The sequence below is a fragment of the Neolamprologus multifasciatus genome, chromosome 8 (genome assembly GCF_963576455.1).
Source record: "Neolamprologus multifasciatus chromosome 8, fNeoMul1.2, whole genome shotgun sequence".
NCBI classification, from domain to species: domain Eukaryota; kingdom Metazoa; phylum Chordata; class Actinopteri; order Cichliformes; family Cichlidae; genus Neolamprologus; species Neolamprologus multifasciatus.
Window position 1 is genome coordinate 14,727,155 of NC_140446.1, and position 19,558 is coordinate 14,746,712.

Consider the following 19,558-nt stretch of genomic DNA (forward strand, 5'->3'; position numbering starts at 1 on the left):
CAGTGTTTTTCTTTCTAGCTAATTCCTCCAGTTTCAATCTTTCTGCTTTCAGTCACTGTAAATCTTGAGCCACCCTTCATTTCTGATGCGCTGATTTATTGCATGTGCAAACATATGCAGGAATACGAGGGATTCTAATTATCTTAAGAGTCAATATGTGGTATAAACTCCTTTATTCTTCAGCCTGAACTCTCTTAGGCTTTATTATAACTTATTTCTTCAGGAATAGTTCCCCAGGCTGTGTCTAGGATATTTCAAAGCTCTTCTTTGGATGTTGGCTGCCCTTTGTTGTGTTCTCTGTCACGATGATCCCACACAGAGTCTGTAATATTAGGGTCCGGGTCTAGGGAGGCCAGTCCATGACTTTTACTGCACTGGCTGCACTACAGAAAATTGAAGTTACTGCCAATCAGAAATCCTTCCTAATGGTATTTCAATAGTGGATCTAAATCTGACTTTTCTGACTTTCTGTTTTGACAAGATCTCCAACACCAGCGGTGGCTCTTCTATCATCTAATTTTAGGGTCAAATAGCCAAAACTTTAACTAAATTTTCAAATTTGGATTCATCACTCCAAAAGTCCTGTTGCCACTAATTGTCAATCTAGTTCTTGGAAAATTTACTTCAGGCTTTTCTCCCAATTTTCTTACATAATAATGGCTTCTTGACAGACACCGTTCCCTTGAGACATTTTAGCTCTTTGGGAATCACACTGTTGGTGCAAAATGACTAGTTTATGCTTACAAAACTGGGTGATTTGGGCATTTTTGGCAGAGGAAACCAAAGAAAAGGGAATAAATTATGTGATTGTGCAACAGACTGATAGTAACAAAGAAGCGGAATATGCTATTTAAAACGAGCTTGTTGCTAAGTTCTGTGTGGACACTACAGCAGTTCATCCCTTGAGTTAGGTGTATTATTTATGCTCGAATGATTTATAGGTTGGTGTTAACAAACTCTTACTCTGAAAATCATCAGATACAAACACTGGACTGAACATGAGTAAAAAAGCAGCCAATGTCCAAAGAAGATCTAAGTATTGCAGTACTGCACTTTAGAACACTAGTGTATAGCATTTCTCAAAGTGTTGAACTATTCCTTTAACCAATTCTCTACAGTTACACCAACTAACTGTGTAACTGTAGGTTCATTATTCTCTGGTTTTTGAGAATATCGTGAAAATATTAAGGACTCTGTTACCAGCCTGTATAATCTGCTCTCCAGCGTTTCCCTTTGTATTCTAATTTTATATTTTCCTGTATTTACCTCTCCATCAGACTCCTGTGGACTGTAGTAGTAGCTGCCGTCATCGTCAACAACGACTTCTCCATATTCATCATAGAGGCCAGAGGGCGAGATCAGCTTCCTGCGGCTGCCGTACTGAGGAAGGTCGTACCTGGATAAAAAATCAGAGGGAGGGGGGAAAATACCAGGATGTTACACATAAGCACATATGCAGAACAAGTTGAGCCTATACTGAGTTTTAAGTTATTATTTGGAGGCTTCTTTTTTATTGTTGGCTATATTAATAAGCAAACAGAATCCACTGTGCAGCTTCAGCCAATCAGAAGTAAAGATAGGAGACAAAGCTGCTTACAGACAAAACTGATGAACTTGGCTAGTGCTTATTCGCAGACACTTACAACGATAACACATAGGGCCACACTGTGGTTCATGCCAATGATAAGCGGCGTCTAATGACTTTCCTAGGCAAAGCTGCCTTAATCACAAAAGGAGCATTTTGTTGCCAGGAGACATTTTGTTAGCAGAAAACACTGCAATCGATTTTCCCCTTTTTGTCTCTCTTTGTTGCCTGTTGCCGGGAGCGCTGCCTGACTCCATCGACCGAAAAAAACGTGTTGTGTATTACTACTTAGGCTCCGTGCCCTGCAGCAAGCAACTCAGGGAGCCAGTGGGTCAAAAAGCACATCTTTTCAAATGCCATTCTGAAAACAATATGTCCCAGTGTGATTAAAGTAACAAATGTGCTCCAATCTTTTGGCTTCATTTAGAGAGCTGTGCAGAAATGTTGCCCTGTGTAATCATTCTGCTTACAGTCAACCGGTGAGAAGTCGCCCTCCCATTACATTAAGTAGCAAAGTAATAAACAAATGGAAAAGGCACGTGGGTGACAGATGGGTGAGGGGGAGAGAAGAAGGAGGTAGAGGTGTTTTAAGAGATAAAAGGGAAAGAAGAAAGAATGAGTGAAAATGGAGGGGGGTCAGAGGAGAAAGGTTGGGTAATACATAGACTAACAGTATGGCCCCTGAACACTAAGGTAGTGTATCTTAACTGTTCTCTTTCTCTCAATGATAGGATTTTAATTATTAAAGTGCAGACTCAAACACAAGTGTTCACACAAACATATTACTCAAAGGCAAGTCTCCTTCTTTCATCTGAGGAGTCTTTCCCCCTACTTTCCCCTCTGTCTTCAACTCTTGTCTTCCCTTCAATCGTTTCACCCTTTATCACTCCATCCCCCTGCCTCCTGTGGCCACTAGGGGGCAGTAGTCACATGAGTCAGAGAAATGTCTTCTGCAGCATCAAGATACCAACATCAGTCACTGCCAGCGCTTCATAGTATTTTTGTAGCTATGTGTCAGAACCTAAATGAACCAAACTGGGTCACTGGTGAATCTCCAAATGGTAAATGATGAGTCAGTGTGTGATCTCATTTGTACACAGGTAGTACCGCAGGCTGTACGTGTTCACTAACTGAAAAAAAAAAGATAGTTGTCATCATATTTTGGACATGTTTGTTGAAATTTGTTGAGATCCATATTGATATAGAGGACTCAGTTTCTTAATAGGCAGTTAAATGTATTTGGAACTGGGTTCTCCCTTACTAAAGGATTATGAAATCAATTTTTAATGCACAGAAGTGTTGGTTCTTCACTTAGTCCACACATCCATATAGTTGTAAGATGCTCCCGACCGTCTTACAAGCACATGACGCTAAAGCCTGCCAGACAATAGCAAGACATGGCATAGCCAATCACCACCTTTACAATGTGAAAAAGAATGAAGTATGTTAAAGGTTTGGTCTGAGTGGTAGTTGCAGAGATGTCCGTGGATTCTTGACCTTGGGTAGTCATTGACTGCAAAGAATTTTTAAATTAATAAAGAAAAAAATCCTTCAATTAAAACGATGTAATTTCATCCCAGAACTTACAAAAATTTCTGTAATTCTTAAGCAGTTAATTAAATACTTTCGATAGACCCCTTGAATTAAAGCTGAAAGTCTGCACTTTAATCACAACCTGATTACTTAATTTAACTTTAACCAATTGCCTTTATAGTATGGAGACTTAAACCTGTTCATGTAACTGTCAGTGGGTCTCTAAATGCTACAGCGTTAGAACGTAGGATGCTATAAACAAGTGTATAAAAGCTTTCCATGTACTTTACACTTGTGTTATGTTGCATATTTTATTTTTTCCAGGCTTGGTTCAAACTTGAAGGTATGTCAGAACTCTGCGAAGAGCATTAAAGAATTTAAAGCGTGATTTTTCTGCCATTGTATCTTCCCTTGATGAGGTCCATTTACTCTGACAGCATGGAAACATTATTGGGCTTGCTGCTTCTTTAGATTGGATGTAGAGATGGAAAGAAAACAGTTCCTACAATAAAGTAAATGGATCATGATTTAAAAATACAGAACGTTTCCATGAGGTGAGGACAGTTCTGTTGTGTTCAAGATCTCAGTCAAACCAGGTAATTCACACCTAAACCACACTCGGTGGACAGACTAGATCACAATGTGAATATGATTTTAGGGTTGAGCTGTCACTTTGATACAACGTGCACCTAAAATAAGCTGGACATGACTTCAGTTAATCCATTTGTATTTCCTGCTCTCATTCAGCTAATCTTTCCACATTTTCTATTGTCCTCACATTTCTTTTTATGTGGGTGCCCTAACCAAGCTCCTATCAGCTCCACGGCAGTCACACTGCTCAACACCCACACCAATAACAGTTTTGGAGAAGCAAGATTTAATCCCTTATTGCTCTGTAGCATTTATGGATTGAGTATTTCACTCTTGACTAGAGGGCAACATGAATTTGGCTCAGTTTGTTGTTTTTGTTGTTTTCCTTTTTCTTTTCTTTTTTTAGCACAGCATCAAAACATTAGACCTGTGCAACAAATGGTTCCTGTTTATATTCTGCATCTGTGTAAATCCAATCAGAATCATGCCAGCAGCAGATGGCTACATTCCCACATGCAGAGAAAATCCCATTTTGGCCTGATATTTTCAAGAAAGTTCAAAGCAAAGGTCAAAAGGTTGCCAACCAGGCTTTTGGAAGTGTATACTGTAGAAAAAAAGAAAAAAAAAAAAGGATTTTGTGGAAAAACAAAAATCAGGAATGAGAAATGTTATCCAAAGCCTGAGAACTGGTTCGGTATTTGCTGGCGCGGACTGTTTACGCCTTTTATTTGCAAGTGAACGAAACAAAGTGATTAGATCTCAGTCCCACAGGGTCACAAAGTCTGATTTTCTGATCCAGTGTGCGTACAGAGTCAGACACGAGTTTGTGGATGTTGCTCTAAGCCACCAGCATCTGGCCTATTGTCTGCTTCCACGGCTGGCTGCCTGATTAGCTGCTACAGTATTGCAAAGCTAGGCAGAGAGAATCAGCTGTATGTGTGTACGCGTATGCTATGCACGTGTGTGCAAGAACGAGCATCTGAGTGATTGTAAGTGCGAGTGAATGAACGTGCTTGCCGTAAGAGAATTTGTGTGTGTGTGTGTTCTTCCACTGTGCGTTTATGAGTGTGCGTAGGTGGGTATAGAAAATCAAGTTCTCTGGAGTCTGCAGCTAAAATTATAAAAATTACACAATGCATCACAGATGGCAAGCTCTGTGTGTGAATAACACACATACACACACACACACACACTAAAGTGTGCATTTTTTATATACTGTGTTCTTTTTACCTTCAAGGAACCCAAAACACACACTGAACAAAATCACTTTTCTGAAATCTCCTGACTTCCTGTAGTTTGAAGAATACAGGAGCGGCGTAGTATGAGGCAGGTCGCCGGTGTCAACATTTCACAGTAGCCAACACACTGTGTGACTGATGCAATCAGCTTGATGTCAAAGCCGCTGCCACGTGGCTGACATGACACTCAGCTGGATAAAGCGAACACAGTGAGGTCCAGACTCATGCAGGAGGAAATATGTTGTAAGGGACCCTTCCTATCAGTGCTAGCGGTCAAAGGTTGGAGATGGAACATAGCAGAGTTGCCCGCATTCATTTCCTGTAGACTTTTTTTTCTCCGCTGTGTATCACTGTTGGTAAACGCTGCATTGCTCTGTAACACCACAAACAGTAAAGTGCCAGGTAAAGATAAGAGCTGAAAGAAATCTGCTGCTACAGTTCTGTTCACGCTGCTATGAATGACTGCTGTTAAAACATGAGACCTACTGAATGTTTCTTTAATGAATTAAATGATGTATTTGCAAGTTCAACATTGAAACTGGCCGCGTGGTTACAATCATGATCATGGAAATAACACTGGGAATTTTATCTGTATAAGTTAATTTTAAAGGTCGTTGCATTATGTTAGATTATTTCTGATTATATATCAACACAAAGCTTTTGTGAGAAACGTGAACTCTTCAATAACTCCTTTTTGTTCGTAATTACGCCGTGCTACTTCGTGGGTCTTGTTACCGTTAATTTTTAGAGCACCAATTTGTGTTAATTCTGCAGTTAGTGAATGAACCTAGATATGCAGCTTTTAGAGGGTTTGTGGCAATTTCTGTTTGTAACCATTTAAAATACATCCAAGCAGTTATGTAACATTAAAAAAAGAAGTTTAGACCAATATATAGTACCTAAAAAAATTATTACACCTGTCATAAAAACAAGACAAAGAAAGCCTTTCATATCTTTCAAAAACATATTTAAATCAAAAAAATATTGAATTCATGGAATTAAAACGTTTTTTACACCCCAATTTGAACCGACACACTGGACTTTCAAGCATTAAAACTGATTTTAATTAAACAACTGTAATTTTAAAAAAAAAACAGTGCTTAACTATTGTTTTTTTGCTTTTTTTGTAAAAGAGCAACTTTGAATATTCATGTATAAAAACAATACTTATTTTTGCATTAAAATATGTTAATTAAAAAGCTTGAGGATTCTCTTGAATTCATCATTACAGAAACATAAAATGTATTTAATCAATGATTAGGAAGCTGTGGCATAAACCTTATGTTGGATGATGGTCTAAAAGATTTGCACTCTACAGCATAGATAGCCACTATTAATTTATAAGATTGTGCCAGTAGAGTGTGAACTGGGTTGTTCGTTCCAGAGACGATAAGCCACTGCTGTAAACACATCGAAAGCAAAATACATTCTTTTTTGTAATACAATCTGTGACGCTAACACAAAGCTAGCAGCCAGACACCCCCAGACTCACAATGATGCATAAGCTGATTTTAACCCAAGCCCAACCAAAGAGCCAAAGCTTGATTTTCAACGGGTGAGAGAGGCAAAGATAAACATGACTGTAATGTCTCGTCACACTCCACACAGCAGAATCAGAGTAACCACAATATTTTTCTGTGATGTTATCTGAAGACTGTTTTTCATCACCTCTGATATCAGATTTGTGGTAAAATTTAAATGGACTACTATTAAAAAAGATCTTCCATGTGTCCTTCTAATTAGATACAGAAATTATATAAGAAAATATATAAGATTAAAAACTATCTTCCTATAGTAAATACGTAAAATAAGTAATTTCTTTAAAACAAGTAAAAAGTAATGTGTAATAGATAACTTTTATGAGTAACAACAATGCTTGATGACTGGTTGAGACATTTTGACACAACTGTCCAAAAATGCTAGAAAGTTGTTTTTTTTTTAATTAATTGTAATTAATTTTGAGTGAGGTCAAGTTAATAATTTAAAATTTATTAATAAACTGGCTTATATGCACCAAGATCTTCAAGGTCGACTTAATCAGTTAGTAGTCTGAAAAAAAAGTTTAAAACTTAGAAATTGTCATTCTTACAAGTGTGGCGTGTTAACACAGAAAGTACTGTATAAAGATTTAAAACATCATGTAACAGCTGACCTCTGACCTCTCCTTCTAGGTCAATACATTGATCTGAAGGTCAGTTAAAAATAATGCTATATAGAGGTACTTAAAACTATGTTTCTTACTGTCATTGTTTGTATTGACCACACATAGTCACATATGGTGAATGAGTTATAAGGATTCTTAACAACACATTACTTTGGACACGCACTCTTCTTCATTAAAATATTGTTAAGAGTAAGAGAACGAGCTGCCTAGTTAGGGATATACTTAAGTATAATATTATAAGTTATTCACGTCCAGTTATTTGCAAATCAATACCTATTATCAATTACCCACTGCTACATAATGTTTGTGTAATCAAAGTAAAGATCTGCCATGCTACTCTCATCTGATTTTTGTGCGTAAAGACACGTAACCTTGATCATTAAAGAATAAAAAAGCACTGACCCAAAGGGATGAGCCAGTGTTATGTCTATACATAACAGACAACTTACCAAAGAACTGATTTGAAATCTTTAGGTTTGTAATTAGTAACAAAAACACACAGTTTGTTCAAATTTTTGCACTGACAATGTGTTTCCCGAAGAGGTATTATTTGAAAACGTGGCATATTTTGGCAGTGTGCAGTGAATCCTTGAAAATTTTATGAAGTTCTGTCCTTAATAAAAATGAAAAAACTAGCACAGGACCTAAAAAATGCATCTGGCCCTTCAGTGAATCCATCTACTATTCACTGAAGCCTCATCAGAAATGGTCTCAGTGGAAGGTTGGCTGTCAAGAAGCCATTCTTAAGGAAGGGAAAGAACCAAATTACACAACAACTGGACTCAAAATCAGTGGCAACAGGTCTGATAAAGAGATGAATCCAAATTTCTGGTTCAGTTCATCATCAACATGTTGATGATGGAGACTCTGTTATAGTTTAGAGCTGCATTTTGGCTAGTGGTGGGGATGTTTTCAAAACTGATAGAATTATAAATGCAGAAAATATCGTCAGATTTGGAGCCACCATCTGGAAAGCACTTGATTTTCCCAGCAAAATATAAAAATAAGAGATAGTTTAAGTCTTTTACACACAAACCTTTACTGTGTAACTAACTTGATTGATTTGTGTTTTTTTGTTGCTCTTTCCTCTTATCTTGTTCTGCATTTGTTTACCTGTGATTCCATTTATTTTACCCTCACTCACTAATATCAGCTATTGAAAGCGAAGTCGTACAGCACCACCCCAAAACATGCAACATGCACACACATATTTGAATATTTATGTATTTTTTCCCTGTTATTGTTCAATGTCTTTTGTATGTCCTGTCTATTGTTGAAAATAAAGCATGGAAAAGAAAGATTAGCTCTAAATAGCTTTTCTTTTGCTAACTGCATTATTTTAAATTTGATATTCTCAGGTTCATTGTTCCTGACTTTGGAGCTAATATGAACGTTTTCAAAGCCTGACAAAATTTACATGGAAAGAAAACACCAAAACGATAAAGGACGCGTGCAAAAACAAGCTGGGTATAACAAAGAAGTACAATTTGATGTGCGGCGACGTACTAACCCGTGGTCATAGTTGTAATAATCCTGTGTGTAGTAGTCATGGCCAGGATCGATGCCCGATTCCATTGATAGTTCCTGTTAGATTGACAGACAATTGTTAGAAGCTTCCCATACACACACACACGCAAACGGATAATTTTATAGGACATGACTACACATACATACACACTCATAGTGATTAATTTGACTGCATTAAAACTTCCACAAACCCATACTCCAACAGACAAACGCCCATAGGGATTAAATAAGTACTGAAACAAGAGAGAGACTGAGTACCTCAGGTCGGAGCAGAGAAGGTCGGAGAAGTTGTTGCGTCTACCAGAGGGACAGAAAAGTGGTGAATGGAAATAAAAAACAAACAAAATGGAAGTATTTCAGCGCTGTCTCTCAGAAATGTGTGCATCTATATTAGAGACATAAAATCGATAGCTGATGCCCTGCCATTCAGTTTCTCTAGAAAGCTCAGGGTCCAATGTATGTATATGCTTTCATTTGATGTTATCTGTCAGATTGTAGGAACATGGGAATGAGGTTTTATCAAGCAGCGGATATAACTTCTGAACTCAATTTAAGCTGAAATTGAGTTTGAAAATGCATACACTGCACAAGTGACTGGATGACTGTTTATAGGAAGGCTAGACCGATGACATGTATTTAACAATGGGGACGTGGCAGAAATGTCCAGGATGTCTAAAGAGCCAACTTTTTGGAATCGTAAATGAGTGGGTAAAGCTTTTAAACATATATTTAACTTCAAGATTTCCATGTACTGTAGTGGCCTTTTTAAATTATAATTTATAAAGCCAGTTACATGCACTGTGTACTGTAAATGTTCTTTCTTCTTGATAGCATCAAACAGAAAAGAAGATGGAAAGTAAACCAGGGCATAAATGTAAGTGAAAGCATGCAGACATGCAACAACAGCATGCACGCCCAAGACACCTACCTCATGTTGTCCATATCCACGCCTACAAGATCAAAGAGAGCAAAGAGAGCAAAAGTGAGACCTCTAGCCTAATATTAACAAGAAAACACACTGCCTGGGCTATAGCTCTGTCTTAACATACATTTCAGTGCTTTGATGAGAATCTTTTCTTCCTGTAAAGGAAATGTTTAAATAATAATAATAAAAAAATAGAAGGGGCTTACTAGAAATATTTCACAGTGAGTGTAAATTAACCCAGTTTCCAGGAAGGAAGCAAGGAGATGAGATGTGTCTAAGTGATTGTATGGGATTTTGTGTACGTTGAGAAAAATGGATAATGGACGACGACGACTTTGTAAGAGAGAAAGAGAAACACAGCCAAAGGAAATTGAAGCCATTGTGTCATCCACGTCTATTGTTGTTGTATCTTTGCAAATATTGTGATTAGAGATTTACGAATGCAATTTCACATCTCATTTGTAGCTCATATGAACTCATTCTGCTGTTAATGATGTATGTCAATATTAACCAAAGACGTAATAATCATATTTCAGTAAATGTGTAAATTTCAACTAGTTTTACTAACTATTAGCGACTGAGTACATGGGTACTTATTCTCACGATCAGCAAAGACTTGTGCATGGAAACACACAGGGAAGCATATACTGCAGGTGATACTGTGGTGGCCCATGCAGTGCTGTGAAAAAGTACGTTTTTTTTGTGTGTCACAAAGATAACCTGAGTGAATACAAAATGCTGTTTTTAAATAGTGATTTCATTCACAATGGAAAATGCATGATTCTATCAATTGCAGCAAGTCTCCCAGGTCTTGAAGCAGCTAAGCAGCTCCAAACATGACACTACCGCCACCATGTTTGACTGTTGGTGTGATGTTCTTTTTATGAAACGCTGTGTTAGCTTTGTGCCAGATGTAACAGGACCCAAACCTTCCAAAAAGCTCAGGTTTTGTCTCGCAGGTCCACAAAATATCACCTTAAAAGTCTTGGGCAGTGTTGGGGAGTGACGGAATACATGTACCGACATTACGTATTTAAAATACAAAATATGATACAGTTACAATTTTAAAAGGGGATACTTAGAATACAGTTACTTTGTTGAAATAAATGGATTACACGGCTGTCTTTTCCTGTTTCATAAATTAGGATGTCCCTTCTCTAATTTTGGCAAATCCATGCATTGCTGGAAACCCAAACAAAACACAAAATAACAGGCTCTAATGTAAGCGTCCTGTTAATGTTGGTACAGTCAACTACACAATGGACCCAAAGCCAACACAACAGAGCCGGGGCAGGAATGCATATGTTAACTTGGAAATTCCGACACCACTTCTTATTTAAATAAGAAGGAATGGGAGAAGTCTGAGAAGTCTTCAATGCAAAATCTGTTTGCCAGCAAACAAGCTGCTCTCAGAGTCAAAAGACTCCACCTCCAACCAAAAGAAACATCTGGAAGTAAGTTCTTTAAAAAAAATAAAATAAATAACGTTAGCCTACTGGAACTACCTTGTTTTAGTTGTGGTAGCTACCTGAGTTATGTGACACATCAGTAACTTTGATGTACTATTGCTGTTTGATTTATTACTATTACTGAAGGCTACTACACTGAGCTATCATAGACTGCAGACTTGATGGATAGCATTAACAACCTGCTAGCTGCAAATAATCATGAGCAGTTCTGAAAGCAGTCGATGAACTAACCTCAGCCAACGCCAGCTAACAATGTTAGCTCGGTGGCGAGTAGCCGTCAGTAAAAGTAATAAATCACACAGCAATAGTACATTCATGTAGTTGTAAAAAGCATGACAATATATCCAAGTAATCCAAAGTATTCAGATTACGTTACTCACACTGAGTAATTTAACGGAATACATTACAAACTACATTTTGGGGCATGTATTCTGTAATCTGTAGTGGAATACATTTTAAAAGTAACCTTCCCAACACTGGTCTTGTCAATCATCCAGATGTGGGAAAGAGGTGAGCAACTAAAGAGGTAGATTAGCGTTCACTCTGGGGTGCTGCACCCCATGTGTTTCCTAGCTGTTTCCCTGTGCTAAGTTAAGCTAATTATCGACTAGCTCAACCATAGTGATATCCTTTTTTATGTAACTTTTCATACTTCTTTTTTTGTATCCCTACAATAACAAGTTCATATGATTTGACAGAAAAAATAAGCACTCCGAATGTCAACAAACATGCAATTAATTTTACTGTATATCCGACTGAATCCATCCAGCAGCTAAGTAGATTATGTATGCGCAACAGCTTAATGATGTTTACAGTACTGTGAAATTAATACTTGTTGCTATGAGAAAAATAAAATTAAAGACAGTATGAAAAAGAGAGAGCAAGAAACACCAACTAAGAGAGAAGTAGATACATTGAAGGTAGCAGACACTTTAATAAGGGGAGGCAGGAAATGTGATTAAAAAGAAGGAGGGTGAAAAGCAAAAAAACAACAAATACAAAGAGAGAAATAAAGAAAAACAGTCAATAACCTGTCTGGTCTGTCTTAACTATGCTGCACAGACTGTACAGTCGTGTGAAACAAAGGTAATGAGCTGGCAAAATGAAGACGTATCACACATCAACAAGCAGACTTTTGGAGGACACATCACATTCTCCTGTCTGCTCTTCAAGTGCAAACACACGCAGGCATCCACACAAATTGGTAAATCACTCGAGCATCTCATTAATTCATTTTAGAATTTCACATGTGCCTCTTAAACACACACAGGCGCACGCTCCGAGGAGGAATCACAGCCTTCCGGTGGGTATCAAAACGCGGCTAAAATACGAAGCTGAGGATGTCGGATGGGGCGGATTATCGCTGATGGGCGTATGAGCAGACAGGGTAAATGGGTGAGTGAATGGAAGGAGAGATGAAACGGACGGTTTGGGGTGATCTACGGGTTCAAAATGTAATGACCCTTTTCACAGTCACTGTATCTTAAAGTGTGTGTTTACTGTCTACGTTTGAGCTGCAATCAGAATATGCCTCCCACCATGTGTAGCATAATCTGTGTATGTCTGCGCATATTTCTGTGGAAGGATAAGTCTATTTTTCTTGCCCTTGTTGCTCTGACAGACGCATTATTAGGTCCTCTCGAGACAAAAAGGCACAGACGGCTATCTGATCTCCACCGCGCACACAAACATACACACATTTGACATGATTGACTCTCGCTCTCCATGTCCTCTCCACCTTGTCTCATAGCGTGTATGAGAAACAGGAGGGGAGAAATATTAGCTCTTAAAGAACAGACTCAGACTATGACACCCAATAACAGCCTCTTTTCTCTTTCTTCTTAAGGCTTTATACTCAATGTTTCTGTTTCACCCTCTATTTCTGCCTTCTGCACCTCTTGCCACATTCCTTCCTCACCTATTTGTCCTTTCATTACAGTCACATGTTATGTAGAAAATACCAGGTGTGGATGAGAAAGCAGGAAAGTGCCCCGGTGAGTTGCAAATATGGTTGCGAGTTCAGGGCCATTACAGATATTGTCTTAAACAATTTTCCTATTTGCATTATACTTATTCAGCACTTTAACAAAAGCTCCGAGCTGCAGTGCCAAAGTCGTTACATAGGTTTGATTTTATTATTTTGAGCCACAGCATCTTTTAAGGCCAACGTTTTTAAAAAAAATTAAAGCTGGTCAGGTAGTCCAAAATCTAAAAATGTAATGCCACTGGCTCAATTCCTCTGTAATTCCACAGAGCAAAACATCCAAACTACTTGAATTGCTAATCAGTGTTGAATATGTGAGCAGTGTTTTAGATGTCTGGAGTCGTGCTCAGTCGAGTTATTTTTATAATCAGAACAAAAACGGGTACGTTTTGTTATATTTTAGGCGATGCGATAATTCTTTATCAGGATCAGGAATGTGTGGCATCATCATGATGGTGAAATTTGAATGTAGTGGTTAACACATTTGCCTTACAGCTGGGAGAGCTCTGCTTCAAAATCAGATGGTGACACAAATGAAATGTGCTTCTAGTGTTGGTCTCAGGACCAAATAAATGGGATGGCATAAAGCTTCTTTTAGCATCTCCGTTATTCACAAGAGGTGGATGGGTCTGCATGTTTGATTTGGTAGATTTTTACACCAGGCACAACCCTCCTTTTTTGTGTCTGCTCCCAGTCTTAAATCGGGCTCATTCATATGTTAGACGAACATGTTAACCATCATATTATTGAGCCACTGCTTCAGGAAGCACAGTGTACAGTCTGAGACAAATCAACATGCATATCCTTTGGAGGTCATCGTGATTACTTCTTGAGAAATAAAGGAGCAGCTGAAAACACCTGACAACACTTTAGGTTTTTTTCTTGATGTAAAGTCATGGATGAAAAATAGTTCCAAAATGAAAGTAGACCTGGAAGTTGTGTTTATTACTACAACATCATTTAGAGTTACTTCTTAAATGTCACCTGGTCATGCTGTTAAAAAAACAACAACTTTCTTTTAGTACAACAAAAGAAAGTTTCTGTTTCAGAACTGGTTTCGAATATCTAGAGAGTATGATTTTTAAAATAATATAAAAAAAATCTTCAGTGGTGAGTCATACTTTTGGATCTGCCATTATCCTACTGAGCTAACAGAGTCCTGAGTCTGTGACACTAATATTGCGGAAAAAGATGGAATAATTGTAATTGAGTCTAGAGTGTTAAATTCACCCTGTGACAAATGAAACAGACTTTAAATGCACAAAACTCTAAATAGCTTAAAAGACCCCAGTAATACTAGTTTGAGTTTGTGAAAAAGGCGTCGTGTAGACATCACAACATTACATATTTAAGTTTGTTCTTTGCAATACTCTGGTCTAATTCTCACTCATCACTCTAAGCCAACCTCATATCTACATAGAATCAAAGTCAACACCTTACCAGTTATGTAAGGTGGTTTCTCATGACTATGTTAAATCCTTTCTAAGAAATTAACTGTGTTTTACTTTAAAATGTTAATCTTAATGAAAAGCTAAAGATAACTAGCCAAAACTCACCCAAAAAATGAGACTATTGTTGATTTAAAGAATTATCTATGGGTGGATTAGTACATATTAGTCTTTTTTTTTTTCTTTTAAGTTGCTCGAATCATTACCCAATCATTGCTTGAAATAACTGTAAAACTGATTTATTTATTTATTTTTGACTAATATCTGTTTCTGCTTCAATATTTGCCACATTTACAGTGCTCAGTTTTGACCATGGAGATGACTTTTTGGTTTCAACTCGGTACCTACATTCTCAAATCTCAGGCTCTACATCTATATATGAGGATTTTCCACATCTTTGTTTTCTTTTTCAACAAGTTAATGTAGCAATGGAGTTTCTCACAATCATCACCGAGTTTTACAAACTCCATTTCATTAGACCTAAGAAATAATGACTAGTAGTCACAAATAGAAAACCAGATGTCAGGGTCGGCAGAAGTGATAATGCAACATAGCAGTATTGATGATACACACACACTACCATGGTAAATAAACTTGTAATGCTTTTGTAGAGTTACTGTTACAGAGTCTTACACTTGTTATTTTTAAATTGGTAAAAGAAAACAATAATGGTAAACAAACTGAAATGAACATAATACACATATTTCTTTCTTTATTTTTAATGTGCGCACTGCTATTTTGCCGTGACAACACAGCTGTGTGACAGCTTGAGTTTGGCAAAGTGCAAAACGAGGGATCACTTCAATGTAGCCCGACACACATTGTGTTAAAAATAATGAAGGTTTACACCGAAGCATTACTATTTCCTTTTCAGTGGCTATTTGCTGCTTCAGTGACACGGACACAGACCTGCGACTTTAAAATTACACCAGACTCTCAGTGGCTGTGTCTCACACCTGAGCTTTCAGGTAAATTATACATAATTGCCGAAAACAATACACTTTCTTAAAGGTGTTTGTTCTCCGGCAAAAGCGCACAATACGAACTGAAAGGCTGCAAACAAAATGTGTCTGTGAGACAATGAAGATATGCTGTGTGTGCGTATGTGTAAAGACACGCAGCAGACTGAGGGTGAGAGCTAATCTTGACATAAAACATTTCCAGCCCAGTCAGCTGAAACAGTAGCTCTGCCTGCAACCCGTTTAATGCTGCTGTGTAGATGTGTGTGTGTGTGTGTGTACATATTCACACTCCTGATTATGCAAAGGCTCTTGTGTGAATGTATGATTGGGCCTTTGTTTTGGATGCACACAGCCTTTTATTAAATCAAATCTTGACAGTACAACACTCATAGCGGAATTATGTGCTGTGTGCTGGGAAGAAAAACGCACTGCTTAGAAACAAAAATGATGACAAAAAACCCAAACAAAAACAACAAAATTTGCAGACTCTGTCGCGACAGTACAGCACGAATCCACAGGAGGAAAGAGTTTGACATCTCACATCGTAAATCCTCTCATAGTGCAGAAATACGAGCATCAGGGTTTGTGATTCCCTTTATGACAACGTGTGTCTTGGAAGACTTGTTGAAACTGTCAGTGACTTGTGAAATCTGCAGCTGACAAAGCCAAAAAAACCCAACAAAATTTGATGTCACATCAGAAGAGTCGTAGACAGTCAGCACTTTGAGTTGCGTCCATGTCTTTCAATCACTTGTGTTAACTGCACAAAAGTGCATCCCTTGTGAACGGAAGAGAATGACCAAGTATTTGCAACGCACACTACTACACAGTTTTCAAACGATGCCACACAGCAGCGTTTGGCATAAATTATTCAATTGATCTGTTTTTCTTGGCAACTTCTTCATGTGACACTGCCCAGTTAGGTTTCACGATTCATTCTCCAAGAATGACTCACTCTTTCTTGCTTTAAAAAAAGTCATACTTGATTTAAGTTTGGCTAATTTCCCTTTCAAGATTATTTTCTTGGGCGGCGTTGCAATCGTATCACCATAGTCACTTCTAACCACATGCATTTGTCCTGCTGTATAACACATAGGAGCTCCTCCAATGTGTATTAACAGCCACCTTTGGACTTGAGTTTCTTTTTAGGGTAGGAGGACAAAGAGGGAAAGACATCTGGCAGTGGGGCTACTGATGAGCTTAGATTTTATTGATGTATCTAAAAAGATAAAAACCTCCTAGAGTTTTAGTTAAAAGCAGACAATGGTATCATGGCAACCCATGGTCATGACCTGAAGCCATATCTTTGAGTTTGGAGAACACAAACTTGAACTGAAAATGGCTTTTTTTTTTTTCTCCGCATGGTGAAATGGTAGATGTGCAAGTGTCAAAGTCAAAGTGAGATTTGTAAGAGCTGTACTGGAAACAGTCAGGAGGTGCACAGGGATGCACATTTGTACAGCTTTATGATTACACCTCATCAGAATAAAAGAAAGTTGTACCCACTGAACTGGAGAATGAATACAATGACACATTGTGACATGTGCTATATGCTACTATGGTGATGTCGCTGGCTCTACCTGCTCCTTCCTTTCTTTCAGGCATATTTTTAACCTCAATTTTATTTGGGACTTTTGGCTGCTCACTTATTTCCCAGAGGGTCATCACAGTGGTTGGGTTCACACATTTTGGCACAGATTTTGTGCTGGGTGCTGTCCCTGACACATTTATACAGCGCCAATTCACAACAACAATCACCTCAAGACGCTTCATACTGCTATGTAAAGACTACAAAATTCAAGCCGATGGATCCCAGGATGCAACACACCTGGTAGCACTTTGATCATTGTTGTTCAAAAAGACTTGGAGCTAAACTCCTCTTGCTTGTCTTCCTAGGAAGCAGTTTTTTTCTTTTTTACCTACCTCCACCACCTCCATTTCTTTTTTCTAAGTTTAATCTTATTCAATTTGTTTTTTGCTTTTTAACTCCACCATTACGTGTATGTTTCCTTTAATTTTTCAGCTGTGGAGTAAATTACGGGCCAATAAATGTCAGTATTCAAGCTTCTTAAACCATAGCATTCCTCATATAAAGCGAGTGAATTATTGTGGTTTCTTTTTAATATGCTTCAAGACTTCAAGCACTGCACATGTGAATACTTTGACATAGTTTTCTGGCATATTTCCACCAAGACGAAGACAGAATATGCTTTCATTGTCAGTATATATTCCATTTTGCACATGCCCATGGCACTTCTCGCTCCTCCCAGAGGCATTTCATGCAAGGGAAATCATGCAGGAAACACACACACAAGTGGGGTTTCTAACTGTGTTTCTGTTCCAGTAAAACTAATGTAAAGCGGTAGAGTGAAAACTATCTAGAACAAGTTCATCTGAGGACAGTTTTTAAGAGATTGCTGTTCAAGTATTAATGCGCTGAATAGCTTTATTTATGCCTGCCATTGAATATATCCTGTGTTCTCAAGTCATGTAAAAGTAATTTCAGATTTTCATAAAACAAAAATGTCTTGGAGCCTTTTGGTAGCACCACATATTTTATTGAAAAAAGAAATCTGATTTTCTCGGCCTTTTTTGTATTTTTCAATTTATTCACACATTAAGTACCCAGAGAGGTCCACCCTCGAGAAACCCTCTAGAAAATCTTTGTGAAAAATGTAGCAGATATTGTTAACAAAAACATCAAACCGCATGAATGTTTTAGATTTATTTTTAGTTTGGCTATTCACCCATCTGCATAAATCACAACTGTGTCCTTGAAAAAGAAAACACGGCTCATAACCTTATAGGACATTAGAAGAGGCTGGGGCCACTATGGATGAGCAGACAACATGGGTCCAGAGGTAACAGAAAAGATTGAATTACCTAATGACATGAATCAAATTAAGGAATTAACGAGAGATGTAGAATGACAAAGAAAGCTGGGAATCAACCCGAGGAACTGAAGACAAATGAGTGGTTTTTTTCCCCGTTTAAACACATAATATCAGCTACATGAGAAAAACACACAAAACAGACAAGAATGTGGCCACGAGTTGAATTCCTTAAGTTGAAACAGTGTAAAAAGACCAACCCTGTCTCCTAAAAACCACGATCAAGAACAGGTAATTTGCAACAGCAAGTATAATAGTATTTTTAGGAACTTACTATTGCCATTGAGTTTTTTTAACAGCTGTTTTGGCTCTGGCAGTAATTTGTTAGGTTAGGGAACGTCTGACACAAGGGTTACCACAGTAGGCAGCTCCACATGTCTAATTTGGCAAATTTCTGTAACACCAGATGCCCTACCTGATCAACCAGGGATTTTTGCAAAAACCACTACACCAGTGGGGTTAAAATCATTTCAGATCATGGACCACATAACGCCTACTTTACCACACCAGAAACCTGCCCTTCTGTCTGTTTTAATGTAAGAAAAATATGTATAATGTCAACAGTAAATCTAAATTTTTGGAGAAATGTTGCAGTAGTAAAAAAAAAAAAAATCTGTCAGCAGACAGAAATCACACAAAAAGTTATTTTAGATCACTGACTGGCCTGTAATTATAAAACAGACATTTTTATTATTTTTTGTCAAAATCTCCTATTTTATTTTACTTTATTTACTGTGAAAATTTCTTCATAGTACATAAGTGTATTTTAATTGTTTAGCGATTAGTTGACTACTTTGGTGCTGCATGAATGACCATTATCGTTAGAAAAAGTTGTAAAACATATGAAAATCCTATTTAAAATCCAAAATTTGGGCCCTCAGTCACATCTTCTAAAGCTGTCCAGTCGGCTGGATTAGAGTCTTTGCCGGGCCAATTCTGGCCCCCTGGGCTTAATGTTTGACACCTCTGCACTACACTGTGGAGCCAACATGACACACAACATGACAATACAGACAGTCTCCTTACATTATAGGAGAAGATGATACAGGAAGTTTATTCACAGAATTACCAGAGTCGACATTGCTGTCAATTTACTTGAAGCAAACAAGATAATTGCAAACACAGTCCGAACCCTCGAAACCACTGCCCCTTAGCAAGCCGGCAGCCTATTTTACATCCCATCCTGTTTTGCAAGAACAGCTTGAATTTACATCGCTTTACCATCAAAAACGGACCCATTA

The 19,558-nt window shown here is 37.8% G+C and overlaps 1 protein-coding gene across 1 annotated transcript in view; it reads right to left on the reverse strand.

Moving 5' to 3' along the window:
• Nucleotides 1-19,558, reverse strand: part of LOC146512705 (protocadherin-15-like) — a 231,453-nt gene that overhangs the window by 5,253 nt on the left and 206,642 nt on the right. The window contains exons 35-38 of the mRNA XM_085171180.1: nucleotides 9,567-9,588; nucleotides 8,897-8,935; nucleotides 8,622-8,695; nucleotides 1,267-1,396 (exon numbers count right to left, since the gene is read on the reverse strand). Of these exons, the coding sequence (XP_085027306.1) occupies nucleotides 1,267-1,396; nucleotides 8,622-8,695; nucleotides 8,897-8,935; nucleotides 9,567-9,588 (265 nt within the window). The remainder of the gene's footprint in view (nucleotides 1-1,266; nucleotides 1,397-8,621; nucleotides 8,696-8,896; nucleotides 8,936-9,566; nucleotides 9,589-19,558) is intronic.